Genomic DNA, 22,722 nt, shown 5'->3' with positions numbered 1-22,722 from the left:
CACACACACACACACACACACACACACACACACACACACACACACACACACACACTTGTCCTGGCCCAGATGACGAGTCATTATGAAGTGCCAGTTGACAGACTTCAGGCGCCAGATTTCCGATGGCAGATGGTTAATGCCAAGTCTGAATTTTCCACGTCTTCATTATTCTGTGAATAATGTCCGTGCTTCTGCATTTCAATTCACACTGACCCTGATCCAGCCCTGATCCATCCTCCACACATCCACACTGACCCACTGGGGAGGCCATTCTTACATAATGGCAGTGGTGGGGAAGAAAGTATACTCAAATGTTTTTACTGAAGTGTCAATACTGCAATGCAGAAATGCTCTGTAAAGGCTCATTCATAGTCTGGATTTTTCGGTGGTGAGGTGACCACCGCTCCGGTGGTGAGCTGACCACCGGAGCTGAAATAACGTTGAGCGGTGGTGAGTAAAAACAGAGAGAAGGGCTGGGGCGGTGGCCCCAGCCCTTCTATGTAGACTGTATGAGCCTTTACAAGTAAATGTCCGGAATTCAAAATGTGCTGAGTGAAATTGGCATCCAAATGTACTTAATGTACCAAAAGTAAAAGTACTCATTACGCAGAATGTCCCATATTTAAAGTTTTCAAATATATACGAATCTTTTGAAAATCGCAGATATACAGGCTTACAGTGCGTCGCAACTCGCGATGCGTCGCTTTGTGAGCCTGTAGATCTGCGATTTTCAAGTGGCCGAAATGTATGGGCTGAAGTGGTTAATGTATGTTAGTACAATATTTTGAAAGTATTGCGGAAATTGGAAATACTCAAGTAAAGTACTAATACCTCAAAATGTGCAATACTTAGTTACTTTCACACCACTGCATAATGGCCACTGAGTTAACACGGACATAAGAAGCATCTCATGATTTCAAATTTACCGTACTGAAGATACAGACAGACAGACAGACAGACAGACAGGTCCAACATTCGTTCAATTACCATCTGCATTGTTAATTTAACTAAATGTTTACACTGTAAATGAGCTGTGTGCAGTACATGGGTCCTTATGAATCAGATACCGTGCGCTGTCAGAAGATATCAGTCAATGTCTGTGTTGTCGTCAATGCATACGTGTTTCCTGCTGCATTTACTGAACTATAGTGCGGTGCCCTTAATCATGGCATGGGCGTTCGGAGCACATGCCCGAGGGATGATTGGTTGGCTCCTGCATCGTCGGTAGAGACCAGCATTATTTCTAAACAGGGTTTAATCAATCAATCTTTAATGAGAGAATTCAATGTTGATGTTAGAGTTTTGTTATTGACACAATTACCATGGACGCTATACATGTAATCAGGCTGCCAAGCCATTGAAGAGCTGGCAGCCACTGATTCCCATCTTTCTATTCTCTGTTGTCCCACAGCGGAGCCACGTACGGCACCCGGCCAGATAAGCACAGATTGACTTCCCCGGCGAGCAAAGGAATTGAAGAGACTGCGAGACTAAGAGAGGGCTTGAGTGGCCGAGCGAGTGATACCATGTTGTGAGTGCTCGGCTCGCTGACATTCTCAATGTTTCTTTCATGAACTCAGATACACATCAGGCTTATAAGGCGCAGCACAGAAGAATAGGCTTCAGTTGCAGGACGGCAAACATTATCGCTCTGGAAGGAGTGCTTCTGCTTAAGCCTGATTAAGTCTGATTAATACAAGTTTAAATCAGGCATCGTGGTCACATGGGTCACTGGCACTGCCCAGCATGGCAAATACTGTATACCTGTGGTTCTACAAAACACTTAAGTGAAAGTACAAAGGTATTGGCATCAAAATGTACCAAAAGTAAAAGTACTCATTATGCAGAATGTCCCATTTCAAGTTATCAAATGTATAAAAATCTTTTGATAATATCAGATCTACAGCATCACTGGTTTTGAGCTTGTAGATCGGCTATTTTCAGATGGTCAAAAAGTATATACCGTAGGACTGTGATTATTGTATGTTTTGTAATACTGTACAAAATCTAAAAAGTAACTAAAGTTTTCACATAAATGTAGTGGAGTAAAAGTAAAAAAAGATTGTAAATTGTAAATACATGCACGCACGCACACACAGTGAATAACGAGGGGATATCAATTGTAGAATTGTGTAAAGCCAGCTTGGCTGCTAGCCCCATTTCTGACCCACCCCTTCACTATTGCTCCGGGATTCTGTCACATACTGTACTATAATTGCCATCCTGAATTGTGGGGCTCCATACAAAACAGTGACATTTTGAACTCTTTTCCAAACGTTGTATCAAAGATGTCAAGACTGTGTTGTTCCTACAGAGATGACGTGTGGTGAGATTTAAATCCGCTGTGAAACGTTTAAATCATTCCTGGTCTTCTGCTGATCGGGAACGAGCGTCCATTTAAAATTCAGCACAGGCTGATGGAAACCCTACATTTTCACCACCCTGTCTCTACCAAAGACAAGTACTGTACTTAAGTACAATTTTGAGGCATTTGTACTTTACTTGAGTATTTCCAATTTCCAATACTTTCTGTTCCACTACATATCTCAGAGCCAAATTTTTTACTTTTAACTATTATTACAAAACATACATTAACCACTAAATTCAGCACTATAATACATTTCGGCCATTTGAAAATAGCCGATCTACAAGCTCACGATGCAACGCATTGTGAGCTTGTATATCTGCTATGTTCAAAAGGTTTTTTATACATTTGAAAACTCGAAATGGGACATTTTGCATAATGAGTACATGAGGTCCTTCAAGTACTCTTGTAATATACTTTTGTACTTTTGTACTTTTACTCAAGTACATTTTGAATTCCAGACTTTTACTTGTATAACGGAGACCACTGCAAATTAGCGACAGGTGAGGCCAGGGACATTCAGAGAGTGTTAGAGAGGCAGGATTTCGAAACAACATTAGCTCAACGCAAAATGCTGCGTTCAGGTTCAGGAGACTTCAGGGGTAAAAAAAAGCTATTCTCCTGAACGCTGCCCCTCGGTATTCGGCATGGAAAGGAGTGGCATTTGCATTTCTTTCACCATAGTAAATGCTGCATTCGTGGTATGGAAAGGGCAGTTGTTTTACAGACGGGTAAAAGGGCAGGGCTGAAGCCCCCTTTGATGTCTATGTGTGCACATGCCTGGGTGAGGGAAGGGCCGTTAGATCTCCTTGGTCATAAAGCAACAGCTGTTGACCAACAGGATGAGCAACATCTACAGTTACCCCCTCAATATAATTGACTTAACCCACGTCAGCTGTTTTCTATCAACAGGTCCCACCGGGGGCTCATTGTTTGAGAATAGAGCTGCCTATGCAACGCCTATGATGATTTGAACTCAGGTCTCCCGTCCCGTGCGGGATGGGACAATAAATAAAGCCAAACTTCTTAACCACTAGCCAAAAGAGGAATTCCCCCTTTGGGCAAGGGAGATATTTAGGCTTTTCAGGCAGATGCTCTCTGGGCCACCCTGCCAAAGTGCATCCTAATACAGAGGAAATTCTTTGTAATACACAAGTTTACATTGAATGAATATATTCATTAAATGTATGCGAGTATGTGTGATTCTAATCACACGCTTGTCGCTATACTGTCATTACAAATTTCCCACACACTTATTTAACAATTACAGTTGATTAAGTTCCTGTATTAATTTTCGCTTCTATTAGAATATTGTTTGTTTCTCTATTTTCTTATTGAACCGGTTCAGACCGAGGTGACGCAGCACTTCCAGGGTCAAGCTACTGTATCGGCCTGCTCTGAATGGCCATGCACTAAAAAAAAGTCCACCTGGCTCCATACCGCGCCACATGTTCTGAATAGCCACAATCCCCCCCCCCCCACCATTACAATGCTGCATCCAGAAATACAGACCATGCAGGAGCCAATGAATCATGTGCTCTAACACATAACAACAACACACGCAACAAGCGAATCAGCGAATCAGCCAACAAGTTCTACGCAGTCAGGTTCAGAAACAAGGTGAGCCTTAACTCATTTCAACATGCCGTCCCTAATAGCCGATCTGCAAGCTCACAATGTGTCTCATATATAACTTATTTGCACTTTTTACTTGTTTGTGAATAATAATAATAACTTAAGTCGAATCTAACATTTCAAAAAGTCAAGTGCTCAACGCAGAAACAAACCGTCACATGCCCAAGGAAACGACAGTGATGTCACATCACTGCCGATTCCTTCATAATGGTGTTCTGTTTCTGCTGCTGTGCTTCATTCTACTTCCTTGTTGCATAGCAGTGACATCACAGACTAATCCTTGCTTCCTTATCGTAGCATTTCACGTGTGGAGTTTATTTTTTTATCACCAGGCTGCAGACTGTAGCCTATATTTCCGTTCGCGCTGATGAAACACCAATGGATTATAATTCATAATGCCAACATTCAACACAAGATGTAAACTAACCCAGGTAATGTTGGCCTAATGCGCCACTCTGTGTAAGTGTAAATAAAGTTAGAAAGATTAGCCTGATGAGTGATGACCATGTTTGAAACAGCCTTGGATCAAGACGGTCGACTCATCAGGCTAATCTTTTTTATATCATCCTCTCCTTGTTGATATATTATGCCAATATGCCATTTAGGTTGAAATCATGATATAACTTTATGTTGTGATAATAAGCAGCAGTAGCCTCAGTCATGAACTACATGTCTTCCGTTCGGTAACAAGACAACTCACTTGGGGGTCACTTTAATTAGCTCTGGTCCATAGCTCTAATGAAAAGGTATTAGAGCTATGGAACAGAGCTAGGGGTCACTGTGGGCCACGCATTAAAAATAAATGTGCAAGGACGCGCTGTGATTGGCCAGTAGCCACTTTGAGTGGCAGTCGGTGCAAACGCTCTCACCAGAACATTATTTACTATTCTCTGTCTATCAGGTCGCAACTCCAACGGCCCTGACTGTCTGTCTGTCTGTCTGTCTGTGCATTATAATGTACACAGAAAAATATAACCAATTTGGTCCGGTAAGAGATCATTTAACACTGCGGATTTTTTTTTTTACTGTGTATCATAAAGACATTATGAGAGTCGCAAAACAATATCATATCATGGTACAATTCACTGTATAGCACAGTGCTACACAATGCGTACATATAACCCAGGATTCAGTTTCCTTTAGTACATTGTGTATTTTGTTTTGTCTTACAGTACATGCACTTGCAAAACAAAAGGAAACAAACTTAGGAAGTGCTTGCGTGCGATGCCTCACAGACACAACTCACAAGTTGTTAAGAGCATAAAGCAATTCTCTGTATGCCTTCGTGTCTGTCTCATTATTCTATGCCCTTTCCTGCCTCCTCCTGAGCTAAAACAAATCATAAAATCACTCCGAGGTAAGATTACGCACGTCCGTCAAACAAATCCGAACACAAATACAGCGAGACGGAGATACAGAACAGCATAGCCGCACTATGGATGATTGAACACAGCTCATTTCCAGTGGTGGAAAAAGTACTCAATTGTTTTACTTAAGTAAAAGTATCAATACTGCAATGTAGAACCACTCCGTTACAAGTAAAAGTCTGGAATTCAAAATGTACTTGAGTAAAAGTACAAACGTACTGGTATCAAAATGTACTTATCCTGTCCCCACCATGTCACCCACTGTCCCCACCATGTCACCCACTGTCCCCACCATGTCACCCACTGTCCCCACCATGTCACCCACTGTCCCCACCATGTCACCCACTGTCCCCACCATGTCATCCACTGTCCCCACCATGTCATCCACTGTCCCCACCATGTCACCCACTGTCCCCACCATGTCATCCACTGTCCCCACCATGTCACCAAATGAGGGACGAGCTTCCGTCGGCAGGTTCCCAGCCTCTATTTATAGACGGCGGGTTCCTGTGGGCTCACCTCAGGCACCTGACCCGACTCCAGCACACCCAGGGAGAGAGCATGCATGGTGGCACTGCTCCTGTTCCTCAATCAACCATCACATTCTGATCTCCACCGCCTGCCACAGCCCGGCGGTTTTAGATTAATCTGCCATTCTGCTGTTTGGCGGAGCGGGCGGGGGGGGGGGGGGGGATAAAACCTTGCCGGTGACCGGTGGGTTCAGTGATGGGGGGACACACACACACAATTAAATCATGTCTCGGCTGTCAGTTGTGCCGCGTTCACCGGTGGCGATAGCTTCGGGGAGGGAGAGAGAGAGAGAGAGAGAGAGAGAGGGGGGGGGAGGGAGTCAGTGGCTTAGACCATGTGACCCAGGACTCCTGGGGGGAGGGGGGGGGGGGGGGAGAGGAGAGGGGGAGGGGGAGAGGTCGCCACCCACGAACACGTGCAGCCACCAAGCGCACCGCATATGCAAAGACGAGATGAGCATACATTATCTAGGCGTGCACGTTTTTGTCACCTATATGAGGTATTTTTTCTTCCCCAAATGAATTTCTTTATTATTATTCATTATTTTATTCAAATGATACACAAAGTCAATATTAAAGTGAAGAAGAATGCCAAAAAGAGAAGTATCATTCTCCAGGACTATTTGTACATTCATAGGATAAAAACTATCCATCAACTGAATATGCAGTTCTATTACAAATAAAACTGGACAATATAACAAGAAAAGAAAACAGCAGAACATATCACAATAGTAAAAGTCGAAGTCACAGAACAGTAAACCTCTCGGGAAAATATTGAATGGACCCAGGTTAATTTGGCAGACCGTATGGGGTGTATTTGGTGGTTAAGATAAGTGATTTTAGAATCTATTGTCTACTACGCACTGCATGCGAAACAAGACAGCAAAACAGTGCAGATGCATGCCCCCATTCCCCCGGCAGACAGCCCATGCACACGAGAGCATGTTGCTCACGGTTCACGTAATACCGTTCTTCCCTGCAGGTATGGTGAAGTACAGAGCAAACAGGGGAGAGAGAGGAGAGGGCAAGGTTTCAGGCCTGGACATGAGAGTAACATGTCATTGTTAGTCTGACCGATTAATAATAATAATAATAACCAGTAAGACGCGCAAACACGGGAAGCGAACGCAGCTCGTACATATTTGGGTTTTGGACGTATAGCTGCTTTGGGGACTGGCTGAGTCATGGTGACGTAATCACTCAGTATGGTTATGGCTGAGTCATGGTGACGTAATCACTCAGCTCCATATATGGGCACAAAAGCGGGACAGACACACAGACACACAGACATGATCTGCTAGGTCTCATAGTAAGTGCTCACTGGGTTCGCAATCACTGCGTTCACAATAATGGGAGGTAAAACATTGGGAGGTGAAGCGGCGAACAGTCGACTCCAGCGTCCTCACTTCCCACATTCACACACCAATGGTGGCAAGCTCACACCGACCAACTCATTGGAGGCAATGTAGGGTTCAGTGTCTTGCCCAAGGACACTTCGACATGTGGACAGGAGGAGCCGGGATTCGAACCGCCGACCCAGGGATCATTGGACGACCTTCTCTTCCTCCTGAGCCACAGCCGCCCACTTTTACTAACACTTTCCCAAAACATAACCTCAGTCTTAACCGGCCAGGTATGTTGCTAACCCTAACCTCAGTCTTAACCGACCACGCCTCAGTCTTAACTGGCCATGTAGGTCGTTACCCTCGCCTCAGTCTTAAAGGGGAATACCACTCATTTTCAAATTGAACTATGTACCTTAGAGTTATTGTATGGAAATAATAAAAAAGTCCCCCCTTCAATTTAGCCTAGAACTGGTGGTCTAGATTGACTTTGGGCCATGAGATCAGTGACATCACGAAGATGTACTTTGCAAGCCAAAGAGTACTTGTACTTCTAAATTGCAGTATACTTTTACTTAAGTAAAACAACTGAGTACTTTTTCCACCACTGAGGATGAGCGCCACTGACCCATGATGAAGAGGATTGACACGACAAGCTGCAATCTGCCTTCAGTTCAATCGGATCAAAGCAACTGCTGATACCGAGCCCTAGTGTTGGTTCTGTCTACCAAAATGATGACGAAAAATGTTCTGCCGACAACCTTTTTTCACTGGGGACTAAATATACTGCTGACACATTGTGAGCTTATACATTGACTATGTTCAGTGGTGGAAAAAGTAATCAAATGTTTAACTTAAATACAAGTACCAATACTGGGGAATTCAACATTTACTTGAGTAAAAGTACAAAAGTATCGCATCTAAATGTACTTAAAGTAAAGTAGGCCTATTCAGTCTAAAATTGTAAGAAATAACAGATCTACAAGCTCACAACGTGTCACACTGCAACACGCTGTGAGCTTGTACATCGGCTATTTGCGGCTATGTGTGCCTTGAGATTTTGACTAGCCCAATGCTGTGCTCGCTTGGACACAAAAATAATTAAAACCACTGCTCTACGAGTAATTCAACCTAACACTAAACTGGCTTCAGTAATCCTTAATTTTGTCCCACAGAGAGCACAACAAATGCCACAAGAAACACAATGCACTGAAAGAGTGAAAATCTCTCACAGAGATTAGCCACTGAACAACAGGTGTCCTTGAATCTACAGCCTACGATCTGGAATTGCGTATTATTTGGGGATTTTTTCCCCTTTTTCATGGTAGGTTGTCCTTATTGAGTCGGTGAGTATGTGCAGCAATGGCCACACATCCCCTCTTGATGCTGGGATCCCTGGTTGATCCGCAGGCTCTGAGTCCATTGTCTGGGCCCACTCTTTCTAACGAGTTCCACGTTCTGACGTCATTCAGCTGGGTCTAGGTGTGTGTGTGCGTGTGTGTGTGTGTGTGTGTGTGTGTGTGTGTGTTTGCCTCTGCATGTCAGCAACACCTGCACCTGATTAGGACCAGGGTTAAATACCCCTCCCTGTAACCATGGTAACCAATGCCTTGATTGACAAGTCCTCCAATGACAGCACAGAATAGATGCATGGCTCAAATGGCTCTTACAAGGAGTTTGATTGAATCCCGGGTATATAGAGACTTACAGTAGAAGCTGGTTTGAATCCTGGGTTTATAGCGACATCGCATGTTGCAGATTGCAGCTCTAAATGCCTCTGTCCTAGATGTTATAATCACATGTGGCCGCCACCAGTAAGATGAGAGTGAACCAGCAGCAGTGAGGATGTGGGGAGAGAGAGAGAGAGAGAGAGAGAGAGAGAGAGAGAGAGAGAGAGAGAGAGAGAGAGAATGGAGTAATCCATCCTGATGGGCCCACCTCTCCCACACACACACACACACACACACACACGCACGCACGCACACCATAACAATGGCCTACTACTGCATGACCAACAAAGGAAGGTTTTTATATTTAATATTCCACACAGGCCACCAACAGCTGCTACACTGCATTTGTCTATTTTTATCAAGAAATTAGAATAGGTTGTCCAAAGGACGGATGAGTTGAAAATGGCTCGTGAATGATCTGTCTCAAGGTCCTTGCAGACTGGACACGCTTAAAAAAAGAAAAGAAATAAAAAAGAATGCAGCAAAAAATCCGAAAAACAAAACGGTGTGCAGACGCCTTAAGTCCATATAGATAGATACAGTATACCAATATCAAATACAGAATTGAATGCAGCACAGACGCCGTTCTTTTATCGCACAGTTTCCAGGGTATCCTTTCTTGACCTGAAAAGTACGCCTTTGAAAGCATCTGCCGCCCTATTTGGAAAGTAATCCTGCAGATTCCTGCTCACACATTATCTGGTGTTGTGTGCCCTCGGCCTTCGGGACAGTGCGGTTAACTCTCAGATGATAGCTACAGACCAAAAATAAACACAGACGGCAATGAGAGTGACCTACGTCTAGGCCTACAGGGGCTTCCCTGAAACCAATGCTCTTTCGCAGCTGGATCTTTAACTATGGGTCAACTGAAAACCTTTTAGGATGGCTTAAATAAATCCTATAATATCTCCATGAAAGTACCGTAGATTATAAACTCTGTTACTTACTAGTGATTTAACGTTTACAATTAAATACAAGGTATTTACAATTAACATGTTAAAGAAATGTTGTTCTAGATATTGCGATTAATTATGAATTAATAACTATTGTGGGTCTTGCTGAACTGGTAGAAGCAGTATTTGAAAAATGTAACTGCACTCTATGTGTACGAATGTAGCAGCCTGGCAAAGATCAAAGTTAATGCTTGCTGAGCATTTTAGTTACAGGTACAGACTTGATTGATCACGCCATTGTTTGTTTTCTTGGAAATATAACAAGATGGGAACTATGCACAAAAATGGGGTCATCAAGATATCGAGCAGAGAGATGACATGCAGCAAAGGTGTCCACTCTTAGGTCGGATTTGAGCTTGTAGATCTGCTATTTTCAAACGACTTGTATACATTTAAAAACTTGTGAAACGGGACAGTACTTTCTACTTTTGGTATTGATGCCAATACTTTTGTACCATTACTCAAGTCCCATTGAATTCACTTGTCACAGAGTAGTTCTACATTGCAGTATTGATACGTTTACTTAAGTACATTTGAGTAGTTTTTCCACCACTGCTTTCGTCAACGAGGACACGAACGATTGGTCTGTGAATTGGTCTCCATGTATGGCTAACCAGGGTTTGATGAGGTCAGTGTTGTACAGGTATGGAGCGTGTCACAAGGCGTGACGGACTGACGGCCATATATAGTGGCGTGACGGAGCGACTGACGGAACGACTGACAGGTTTTCATAGTAATCTGCTACCTACAGTCGCAAAAAATTGCTATTTTCAAAAGATGTTTATATACATTTGAATCTTGAAATGAGACATTCTGCATAATGATTGAGTACTTTTACTTTCAGTACATTTTGATGCCAATACTTTTATACTTAATCAAGTCCACCCTTGTAACGGAGTAGTTCTATTATTGCAGTATTGATCTAAGAAGTGAAACATTTGATGACTTTTTCCACCACTGGCCATAGTTAAAGATAACCGTGCGTGAGCAAGGCCTTGTCCAGCCGCGAGAGCAAGGAGGAGGACACTTTGACTTTGACGAAGGATTAAGTCTGTGAAAGTCAAAAAGTGAAAGCGAAAGTTTGTATTGTTTGTCCTCTCTCTCCCAGCTTGGCTTTCTCACACAGCCAGAGAGAGAAGAGGTGCACCACGGGCAGGCGGCGATGGAAAGAATAACAAAGTGAGGAGCTGCAACATTAGAAGGGTATGTTACCTACTCGTCGATGTAATGCTTCGTAGGGGGAGCAGGCGATAAAACAAACACACGGGCGATGTTGTCGCCCACGGGTTTTGTATTCCGCTTTCTCCGCCCGGGACAAATCACTGATCTCTTGATTCATGATGACCCAGGCCCACCTTTCTACCCCCAGGATACTCCCAGCATGGCTGGGAGTTCCCATGGCTCTTTGTGACATGCGGGGAAAACAAACCCAGTTCGTACATTCCTCGATGATCTCTCCTCTGAGGGTATCTGTGACGCAGGTAGCCTCGGTACCCAGGCTTTTGTTTTCATTCGCATTCGGCTCAAAAATGAAAAGCCTGGGGAAGCGCATTGGAAAGTCTGGCATACAGGAAGCCCACTTCCTTGTATCTCGCAAGGAAGAGGCACATCGCTCCAAATTGGGGGACGACAGTGTTTTTTTGTTTTTAGTCGTGCCGGCACCCGCCCCCTCTAGACCAGAAGGCTATGACGCAGGGAACTGCTGGTCTGATGCAAGGTTATTATAGTTAACTAAGGCTATGACGCAGGGAACTGCTGGTCTGATGCAAGGTTATTATAGTTAACTAAGGCTATGACGCAGGGAACTGCTGCTCTGATGCAAGGTTATTATAGTTAACTAAAATTGAAATTAAAAAATTTCCTTCCATCATCATGAAAAACGTGATAATTAAGTAATTGGCGTTCTATGAGTTAACTGAACTAAATAGAAATTATAATAATTAGGTCTTATCTTGGTCTGATGAATTTGCACGGAAAATAAAAATTACAAAAATGCCAGTCCGGCAAAATCCGTAACACTGGGCTTTAATGTAAAGCCCAGTGTTTGTAAGTTTGTTTTTGATCAGCCTGAGAGGAATGAACTCACTACTACAGGATGCTATACAGTACGTAGCTGAAGCTCATACTGTACCTAGCTGTGGGGGGGGGGGGGGGGGGTGTTGGGCCGGCTGGGATTAATGGGATGGCTGTATGAGCCCTGTATATGCGATTGGCCGGCGGATTCAGCGGTCATGGCCCTGATCCCCGCAGATGGTCGTGGTTGCCGTGGCAATGGCAGCGAGATCAGCATCAGCAGCATTAGTGACATCAGCAGGAAGGAATATGACATCATGGTATAGTATAGGGTATACATTACAGGACACACTATACCATGGTAGGTATAGGTAGGTACTAGGTAGTGGTGGAAAGTAACTTGATTATTATTACGAGACATACATTAACCACTTCAGCCCTGTATACATTTTGGCCATTTGAAAATAGCCCATCTACAAGCTCACAATGTGTCGCGATGCAACCCATTGTGAGCTTGTAAAACTTTCAACATTTGATAACTTGAAATGACACATTTTGCATAATGAGTACTTTCTACTTTTTGTACTTTAAGTACATTTTGATACCAATACTTTTGTGCTTTTACTCAAGTAGATTTTGAGTAACAGACTTGTAATTGTAACAAAGCAGTTCTACATTGCAGTAGTTTTACTTAAGTCACAAATGTGTCTATGTATAGAACCTCTCAGGAATAGAGGGTGACAGGGTTCTGGGTTCCTGGAAAACCTGGATTTGAGACCGACTGACTGACTGACTAACTAAAACTCCCGGTGGACAGACAAAGGGACCACTAGCGTTTTCTATCCCACATGCCGGTGCAAAGAGCTGAGACGGATCTCTGTCAGTATAGCCTAATGCAGCACTTATAATAAAATACCACATTTTGTTCCCGCAATTTTTGCCCTTGGCTCACTGCACAGGATTCTCACATGAACACATATGCACAGAATGACGCCGACTTTCCGTTTCTCCTTTGTCTCCGTCAACGATCAATGAGGTCAATACAGTGGGTAATAGCCCCTCTCTCTCTCTCGCTCTCTCTCTCCCTCCTCCATTCAGAATGAAGGTCCCATCTGTCAGCCTGCCTCCTCCTCAGGACCTCTCGCATGCAGATCAGTGGGACGGCGCAGGAGGCAGGCATCCGCCCCACAGCCCATTAACAATGCATTAACCAACCGTGTGCGGCTCCAGCAGTAGTAAGTGGCAGCAAAGACTATGATTCCCACTAATGCCCATCGCGCAGTAATGACATCCCTGCTAAACTTACAGTATAGTCAAAGACTTAGAAGGTCAGCTGATTATCAGCCAGGGATGGTGTCCGTCTACCCAGCTGCGATACAAAAACATAACGTCATGGTATATACACGGTACAACAGCACGTCCAAACTGTGGCTGTGCCGGAGGAGATCACAGTATTATTTTCTTGGCACTAAACCTGCTAACCGTCACAAGTGGGGCGAACGAACATCACTGAAATGGCACATTAATTAACAACCCGTGAAGTTCAACAGCAGCTTGACATTGACAATCATCTCAAAACCTTAACTCTCTGAACTATATGCCAATATCACAAAACTGCACAGCTTATTTACACTTTAAAACATCAGCACACATTAGTTTGAATCCGAAGAATGCATAGCCATCTGACACCTTGAACAGCAGTTTAACTTTACACTAGTTCGATCGCTGACCGCATTGGCAAAATGTGTGATTTATTTCACACGTTCAGACCCAATTCTCCGGAGAAGCATACCTGGTGGATAAATCCATTGTGGGGATCCACAGAGAGCATGGCTTCGCTCCTGCAGGAGGATGGAGCAGGGTAGACGCCCGCTGGCTCTCCTTGTTTGCACTCTGGTGGTGGGGGGAATGCGAAAGCAGGGTGGCTGTAGTCTCAGGGCCCGAGCCCCACGGAGGGCTGGGTGTGTGGGTGTGTGGATAAGGGCGAGTGAGAGGAGAAAGAGACAGGGAGAGAGGTAGAGAGATAGAGAGAGAGATAGAGAGAGAGTGAGAGAGAGACAGAGAGTGAGAGAGAGAGAGAGAGAGAGAGAGAGAGAGAGAGAGAGATAGAGAGAGAGGAGTGAGCGTGTCAGCTGGTTCGTCGGACACTCGGCCCGGTCCAGTAGATCCCTCCCCCTCCTCACCTACACTTCCTCCATACTAGGAGCAGCAGCAAGCCCCCCACCCGTCCTGAACACAGCACACAACAAGCCCCCCACCCGTCCTGAACACAGCACACAACAAGCCCCCCACCCGTCCTGAACACAGCACACAACAAGCCCCCCACCCGTCCTGAACACAGCACACGACAACGGCAAATAAAAACCCCGGCAGCAGTGCTCCTTTCTCTTCTCGTCTAGGGCTAGCATCTGATGCTTTTTGACAAGCGTCCGTCCGCCAATCCCCCCCAGAGATTAGCGCGTTCGCTGCTGACATCACCGCGATGGATGCCGTGCACTAGCGCTGTGCCGTGCTGCATGAGCTGAGCTGCTGAAGCCCCCCCGCGGCCCCCTGTTATCTAAGAGGGGCTAGGCTTAAGTCACAGAGAGACAAACAACAACAACAACAACAACAACAAAAGCGGCAGCGGTGGTTTGTCCGGTGCTTCACAACAACTACACCTGCCATAATGGTCAGAGAAGACGCAGCAAAGGTCTCGGAGCTGGGCGCTGCGTTCATCCGGCTTCATCCGCCTGCTTGCTTGCATGTATGTGCATCGGCATGTGCACGTGCTTACATGCCCTATACCTGAGCTGCTCTGGTACGTTGTCAGCGAAAGTGTGCCGACGGCTGCAAGATGCTCTGCAGGAAACAAATAGGATGTGAAGAGAAACCTAGTGCTGCTATTATACTATAGCGGGCGGTAGTTGTGGCAAAGTGTAGGCTCCAGCTTCATATCTGATGCCCTTTCAACTTGTTATCGGCAAGGGAGGCTCTGCTTCCATTTCTCTCAGCAGAGGACTCTCTCTATATCTCTCGACCCTCTCTTTCTCCATCTCTCATAGCGTCACTATACCTTCACTCCCTCCACCCCCCCCTCCCATCCTCCTAAAATTGAACAGGAGAAATGGAGCACAGCCGGTCTGAGCAGTAGGCTCCGCTCCGTGCTTCCTGCTCCCCTCCCTGCCGTGCGCTGATCACCAGGTCATGCGGAGATTTCAAACGGATCCGCCAAGTGTGCTATGTGCATCGGCACAACAAGCCCGGTCACTCACTCTACACCAGGGCTTCTCAACGTTTTTGGCTGGGGACCCCCGGAAAATGCTTTGGCCATGTCCCGCGGTGCGTTCTGTGCGACTGTAACTCTGTAAGTCGCATGCGCCCTTTTAAAAAAATGAATCTTGACTAGTGCCCCCAGTGTGTCTACAGACTGGATGAGTACAGACTAGGACACACCCCCAGTGTGTCTACAGACTTTTTCAAAGTCTGGCTTCGAAGGCCTTAGGTCTGACAAGGGTGCCCAAAAGGTAGATCGCGATCTACCAGTAGATCTCAAAGGGTGTGCAGGTAGATCACATGCCATGGCCCCTAAAACATAATATAATGTAATATAAAAATATATAATTTGGCATCTGACACTTAAATTAAGGTGACTTGATTGATTGACAAAAAAAAGTGCCTTTTAACCCACAACAGATTACTTTGTTTTCAAGAGTGTTGAGCACAAAGATCAGTAGCATTAGAAAGTTACATACAAAAACTAAAACTATTTCCATTTCCCCCCCTATATTCCCATGCATTCTACTGTAAGTGTGTTTGTCATGTTCTTTAAACTAAGTTCAGCAATGAGATAATTTTTTTGGTGGGTAGATCTTTTTGCGCTGGTCATTTTTAAAGTAGCTCTCAAGTCAAAAAAGTCTGGGCACCCCCTGCCGATTTCACATTGGCTCTGTAAATATTCTGAAGAGGCTGCTGTCCAAGTCTTTCAGATCCAAAGTCCAGAGTCACACAACACAATCTGTCACAGCAGCAGTGGTGGAAAAAGAGTATACTGTGATGTAGAAACACTCAAAAATGTATACTCAAAGTACCAAAAGTAATTATGCAAAATGTCTCATTTTAAGTTTTCGAATGTAGAAGAATCTTTTGAAAATAGCAGGTCTACAATCTTACTAATATACAGTACATAATTAATAATGTATGTACATCGTCCGGAATACACCGGAATACACCGGACTTGGAAGCGGTCTCCCTAAATATTGAGTATGGAGGAGGATACCGATAGAGCGACGCAGTCCCGCCCCCTTTCAGAACGACGAGTGGCCCAGGAAATGATTCTCCATTCATTTTCTCCATAGGCTTTTCAAAAAGCGATTACGCCGTGGACAAAGCCAACTCGGATCGTGACAAATCATGACAATAATTACAATGTTTTGGGCGGATCAATTTCCTGGGCCACTCGTCGTTCTGAAAGGGGGCGGGACTGCGACGCTCTATAGTGGTCGACACGTAGTACTGCCTGAAGCTCATAATGTCTTCCCTGACCAAGCAGGGATTCCATCCTTTCCGACAGTCGTCTGGCCTCCTTAGGACTCTCCTATGTGGGAGATGTGGGTTCAAATGGGACCTGATGGAGCTTATGGATTGCGGTTTTACAAATGAGATTCGATGTTCACTGTCGTCGCAACCAGAGTATAATGACATTTTGTTCAGTGCACCATATCCACTTCAACATAGCAGCCTCACACAAATACCGCAGCATTATATACATTAGGTTCATCATTGGTCATGTTGTCACAAGTCATATAAAGAGTCATCCATAAGTACATACATACTGTATATCTAAGTAAAAGTAGGAAAACAAGAAAACCAACCACTGGATATTGCACTTGACCAAATACCATGTGTGTGTGTGTGTGTGTGTGTGTGTGTGTGTGTGTGTGTGTGTGTGTGTGTGTGCGTGCGTGTGCGTGTGCGTGCTGTTCTCTTAGCCCTGGAAATAAAAGTCTGGGTTTCCGAGGCTAGGGATATTATATAAATATATAAATATAAAGGTATAAAAACAAGCAACCTGAATAATATATAACTCTAATAAAAAAGACCTTTGGAACATTAAGAAACCAAATCAAAATCAAGGATAGGCTACATTGGTATCGCTGACTGCATACATCGTCCACATAACTGCAAGGTAACCGGTTTTATAACAGCTGGGGTTCCTGTGTTGAATGTTGACTCTCCTTTTGCATATTGCATTTTATGTAATCTATATCTAATCTGTCTGCCATTCCTGGGATATAGATGATGCACAGCTGAATCCTCAGTATTTAATTAATTCAGGGAGTAAAAATGTACCTGTAAGCATCCTTTCGGGTAAATGTTGTACTTTCTCAGAATGAACATTGAGGATTACTGTGTCATTCTAATATACTTTTACTTTACATTACCCTCTGTATATTTCCATATATAGTAGTACTATATGTACACCATGTACTGTACAAGTCATTTCTGTAGTACTAGTAGGAGAGATTTCAAAGCTGCCAACATCGACTATACTGCATCTCTGAAATCGTGCCGTGACTCTTATCCATTACACAGCAAAGTCCTGAGTGTCGATTTAACTCAGTGTAAAAATGTACCCATACAGACAGATCTTGATATCAAAGAAACACTTCAGATTTTACTGTGTGCCACAAATACCAACACAAGCTGGGACGCCCCGATGGCTCAACCAGATGGTGCATGTACCACATAGGCAGACACCAAGTCACGACAACTCAAGTTCAAATCTAATTTGATGATTTATGGTGCATTATCATAAATCAGAGAGAGAGAGAGAGAGACACACACACACACACACACACACACACAGAGAGGCAGAGAAACAGAGAGGCAGACATATAGACAGATATATGTGTATCGATAACTATCAAACAAACAAGAGAGCTTCACAGCACTGATGAATCTGTGTAAATATCGGTGCACTCAGATCGGTGAACCAATGTTATACAGCGCTTGCTCCATGCGCTACCCACCAAAGCACGCTGGCTGGGCCAGGTCATATACTGTACACACCAATAGCCAAACTCCAATTTAAATCCTATTCACAGTAACCAGTAACCACACAACACATGTATACAGGCCGCCAGATTGATTTGAAAAAACATTATTGCTGGGTAAAAGCCATGTGACTTTATATTGTTTTCTAAACCAACATTGGCTGAATGAAGTGAAAGACAGACAGACACTCACCACATCTTTGCTCTCCTGAGGGCTTGGGCTTTGCTCCTGTAAAAACAGAAGAGAACAGCAAGGAGTCAGTCTTATTTTCCTTGTTCCTTGTTGTCTATGTTCCTGAGTGGAATGTGTTCTGATCACTGTCACGGTTCAGGACAGGCAGGTGTAGGACCCAAGCGCAGACAAAGGCAGAGGAAAGGCAGGTTGAATACAAGGGGGTTTTATTAACCAAAATCAGGAACAAACAAAACACTGGAACACGAGGAAAAGCTAGGAGCAAGGCAAAAATACTAGGAACATGGAAAAATCACGAGGAACAAAAAACCACTGACAACAATTTACGAACGAACAAGGAACTGAACACACAAGGGCAAACTTATAGACATGGGATAACTAGACACAGGTGAACACCACTGACAGTGGTCAACACTGGGATAGGCTGCATGGGGAACTAAGGGGACACAGGTGGAAACATGGGCAATCACAGGACTAGTGAGACAAGACAGGAACAGAACTACAGGGGCAGACAGGAAGGCACAAAACATGACTACAGAATAAAGGTTCACAGTGCAAGGCAAAACTGCAACTAAGAACGAGGAAAAATACAGTGTACAACATCACAGTAACAAGGTAAAACACTAACTAACTAAAACCATGAAACAGGGTACACAAATAACATAACACAAGTCACAGACTGTGACAATCACAGCCATTTTTGAGGGACGCTAGCGCCCCTCCTATGCACAGCTTTGTGTGTTTGTGTGTACAGTATGAGCACGGAATGTGCTCAGCTGATTGGCTGAGCATAGAATGTGATGTATGATGATGTATGATGATAAGAGCTCCCCTCACTTCACACAAATGTGATTGTTATTTTTTTTTAAGATTTTTTTTGGGCTTTTATTGATAGGACAGTAGGCTGACAGGAAATGGGTAGAGAGATGGGGAGTGACCATAGGGGAGTGACATGCAGCAAAGGGTCGCCAGCGATTCCAACCCGTGACACACTGTCCGGCTGGCGTTGCAGCCTAAGGTGGCCGGACAACCACACCGGCGGCCTGAGCCTGATCATAGCCAGTTCATTCACATTTTGTATTCATCCCTGCATCATTTAGCAATGTAATAGTCGGGATACCAAAGCTACGGCCTCTTCTTTGCCTTTGAAAAGATGCTTGTACTCCGTTGGCCACCCCTGGCAACCTGAAACCTGTTTGGAATGAAGCTTCCCCCTGTGTGCTGATTTTCACGGGCTGCCCACCCCGTTTTGTCCTTTCTGATTCTCATCATACCGCCATGTATAGCACCACCTCACCATATACAGTACACACATCCCTGCGAAACCATGGCAACGGATTAGGATGCAGCAGCATCCAGGAGGAAAGGGGGCGGAGGAGGGGGCAGCGGTGAGCTACGGCGACAGGGGAGAAGCACACCGCATTGACACAGAGCGGGGAGATGAGAGCTTTCCTCTGTATGACCGGCGGTCGCTGCACAAGCACGGTCCCCAAGAGAGCCAAGCCCACAGTGTTACTGTACAACCATCACCATCAAACATGCACGATGGATGAGCAATATCCCTATTGTTCACGCTATACCCCGTTTCTTCTTTCTCTCTCCGATTCACTCCATGCCATAGAAAAGGATCCAGAGTGCATATTATTTCCTTTCTCTTCGCCACTCAGCGCTGCCTCACCTGAATGCTAATAAGGATAGGGGGGACCACAGAAGAGGAGGTGGTTCGACGTCGTATACGATCAATTGTCTTATTTACAGGAGGTTCAGAACACCACTGGTATCTCAATGTTCTGTGTTCTGGACATGGCATGTCGATGAAATGAGTGACTTCACGTGGAGCTGTGAGCACCCTCTCTAGACATACTGTGAGTGTTGGGCTGTTAGCCCACAGCGCAGAGCCTAATGGATACTCCATGTTCTCTCCTTATGGGTCAGTGGAGGAGGATTTCATCTCAGGGGAGGGCTGCTTATAATACAAGGTGTCTGGGGAGTGAGTGAGTGTTTGGTTTGCTAGTGTACTATAGCGTGTAGTGTACTGTCTGTTACTGTATGAGAGGAGTGTCATTTAAAAGCCATATTTTCTCATAAAACGGCAGAGAAATTACTTAGGCTGTGTTACTGTATGAGAGGAGTGTCATTGTGCTATAGGCACAAAAAATAATGGTGTCCCAGGTCATCAGCCATCACCGACCCATAACTATTAAAGTCCAGGCATTAAAAGCCTGCATATATTAGGATGATCCACATAAATCTATTGTATTCCACTCTGTTTTACTGACACACCTGACTGACTGAATGTAAGCTAATCTTGCAGGTTAAACATCATGCCCGCATGGATCCGCAGTGTAACCTATTAAAGCAACAGGAATGGCTTGACAGCGAGTCTCGCCATGTGTAATTTGTGTATCACAAATTGGGTCGATGATTCATGATAGGCCCATACGTGACGCAATGTAGTTGAGGACGGGTGACGAGATTTAGGATTATGATTTTATATTTCGGTATCAAATGAATCCGTTTTCAAATTCAACTGCGGCTGCTGTAGCCTCACATGCTTCATCCAACGTGAGTGATTAATTAGGCTACAGTCAGTGGCCAACTGCATGGCCATAAACGATACAGACTAAGGAGAAAGCTGTATAGCAATTAAAGGTCCATGATTCTTGATGCGACTGATCAAACAGTATATACAAACTGAATATTGTTCATGTTTTGATGAGAACGACACCATTCTTTGGTCTCAGCTACACACAACCAAACTAAGAAAATATAGGTCACTTAATTGGGAATCCCTCGTTCTTTGATGTAAAATAGAGCATGTTCTATTATGAAATTGCAGGAAACTGAAACAAATTATTATTATATCCTTTAAGATATAAACTGAGGACCGGTGCGTGCCCCGCACGTGCCAATCTAGGCTGATATTTATATTATGAATGTTCAGAAAAACACAATGGTTTTGGGGGATCCGCGGTGTTTCTTACCGTTGGTAATAGCGGCTCCATCTGAGCTCCTTGGTCCGTTATGTCCATATCCCCCCCCTCTTTCGCTTGGTCTCACAATATTATTCGTGCTGCTGCTGTGCTGCCTATATTGTCCCTGGTCTTCTTCTGTCAGTCAGAAGAATGTTGGCTGGAGGATGATTTTTTTCCTTGTCTTCCTCTCACATCCACCGGCCGGTTTGTCTCGAAGACGTCTTGCCCTACATAACATAGGTCTACATCCAGTAGACACATTAACGCATGGGGGTGTTCCTCTCAATTGACGCGCCGCCGCTCCTCCTGCTCCGGAGCGACCAATTCGCGTTCCCACGACGACTGAAGCGCGCGCACAAACACACACACACACACACACACACACACACACACACGTGTCATGAAAACGCTAAACTGTATTCATGAAGAACTCGTTTAAGGGGCAACTGAACTGACCCCCATTCGTCAAATAGAAACAAATAGCTGTAATCCTACTGTTCAGCCCAGGCTATTTAGGCCTAATATGCATAGCCCATAGCTCTAATGCCTTAATGCAACGGCAGCAAGAGCAGTTAAGGCTATGCACTCTCGTCTCTCTCTGTAGAATGGAGTTAAACCCCCACAATGTGCTATAATAAAGCGTATACTAGCCTAATAATAATAATAATAATAATAATAGCATGTTAGCTTCCTACATTTTTTTTGTTTTGTTTACCCGGCCGGCCGTATGAACGTGCGACACGGGGCCTCATTTAAAGAAATGACTGCAAACAAACAAAGCGGTTGAGTCGGTCTTATAGACCTCTTTCTGGGTGACCACATTTACCAGGCCTAATAATAGAGTTTAGGCTATATATAAAGGGGTCTAAACGGTCGACATTAGTTGTCCATTCCCATTCCATCATGGCATCATTATTATAAATATATTGTATTGCAGCCACACGTTGACGCGTTTCCATCCGCAGCCAGCACAGTGCGCCAGGACATTGATACATTGGCTCCCTCTAGTGGTTAAATAGATGACATGCCGCACTGCAGTTGTGTGTTTTATTTGTATTTTGTATTACAGGGGACTCAATCTGGCAATCAATGAATACAGTTGCAACCACTATATTAATGGCAAGTATTTCATACAGTTAAAAGAATCTGAACTATCCCTTTAAAGTTCTTCTCTGTGAAACAACATTATAATGGTCAACAACACACTTGACTGTTTTTGACACTTTGACAGTCTTTTAGGATTTCTAAAACAAAATGTACACTCCAGAATTAGAAGAGGCCCAGTCCAGGGGCAAAGTCCTCGCTTTTTAGCTGACTCTCTTCAAGTGGCCATCCAGACATAGAGAGAGAAGAGAACACTGACTCCTACATACATGCTACTCATAGATGGAGTTGTACACTCTTTTTACTGTGACAGGAAGTTTGCCTGCAATTTCAGAACAACACACTCCAAAAAGGGGTGAGGGGAGAACGGAGAAGATCAGCCGGCGAATCGGAGCAGCAGGGGCGGTATTGCAGTCGCTGTACCGCACTGTTGTGACGAAAAGAGAGTTGAGCCAGAAGGCAAAGCTCTCTGTCTACCG

At 44.4% G+C, this 22,722-nt stretch overlaps 1 protein-coding gene across 1 annotated transcript in view; it reads right to left on the bottom strand.

Moving 5' to 3' along the window:
* The window catches only part of LOC308311891 (sodium-driven chloride bicarbonate exchanger-like), a 71,056-nt gene extending 49,856 nt beyond the window's left edge, over positions 1–21,200 (bottom strand). The window contains exons 1-2 of the mRNA XM_080758675.1: positions 21,149–21,200; positions 18,165–18,200 (exon numbers count right to left, since the gene is read on the bottom strand). Coding sequence (XP_080614801.1) covers positions 18,165–18,200; positions 21,149–21,196 — 84 coding nt within the window. The 5' untranslated portion in view covers positions 21,197–21,200. The remainder of the gene's footprint in view (positions 1–18,164; positions 18,201–21,148) is intronic.
* Positions 21,201–22,722: the final 1,522 nt, after the last annotated feature.

Source organism: Protomyctophum bolini (assembly GCF_963924005.1).
Source record: "Protomyctophum bolini genome assembly, chromosome: 24".
Lineage (NCBI taxonomy): Eukaryota > Metazoa > Chordata > Actinopteri > Myctophiformes > Myctophidae > Protomyctophum > Protomyctophum bolini.
This window is presented reverse-complemented; position numbering and strand designations above follow the sequence as displayed.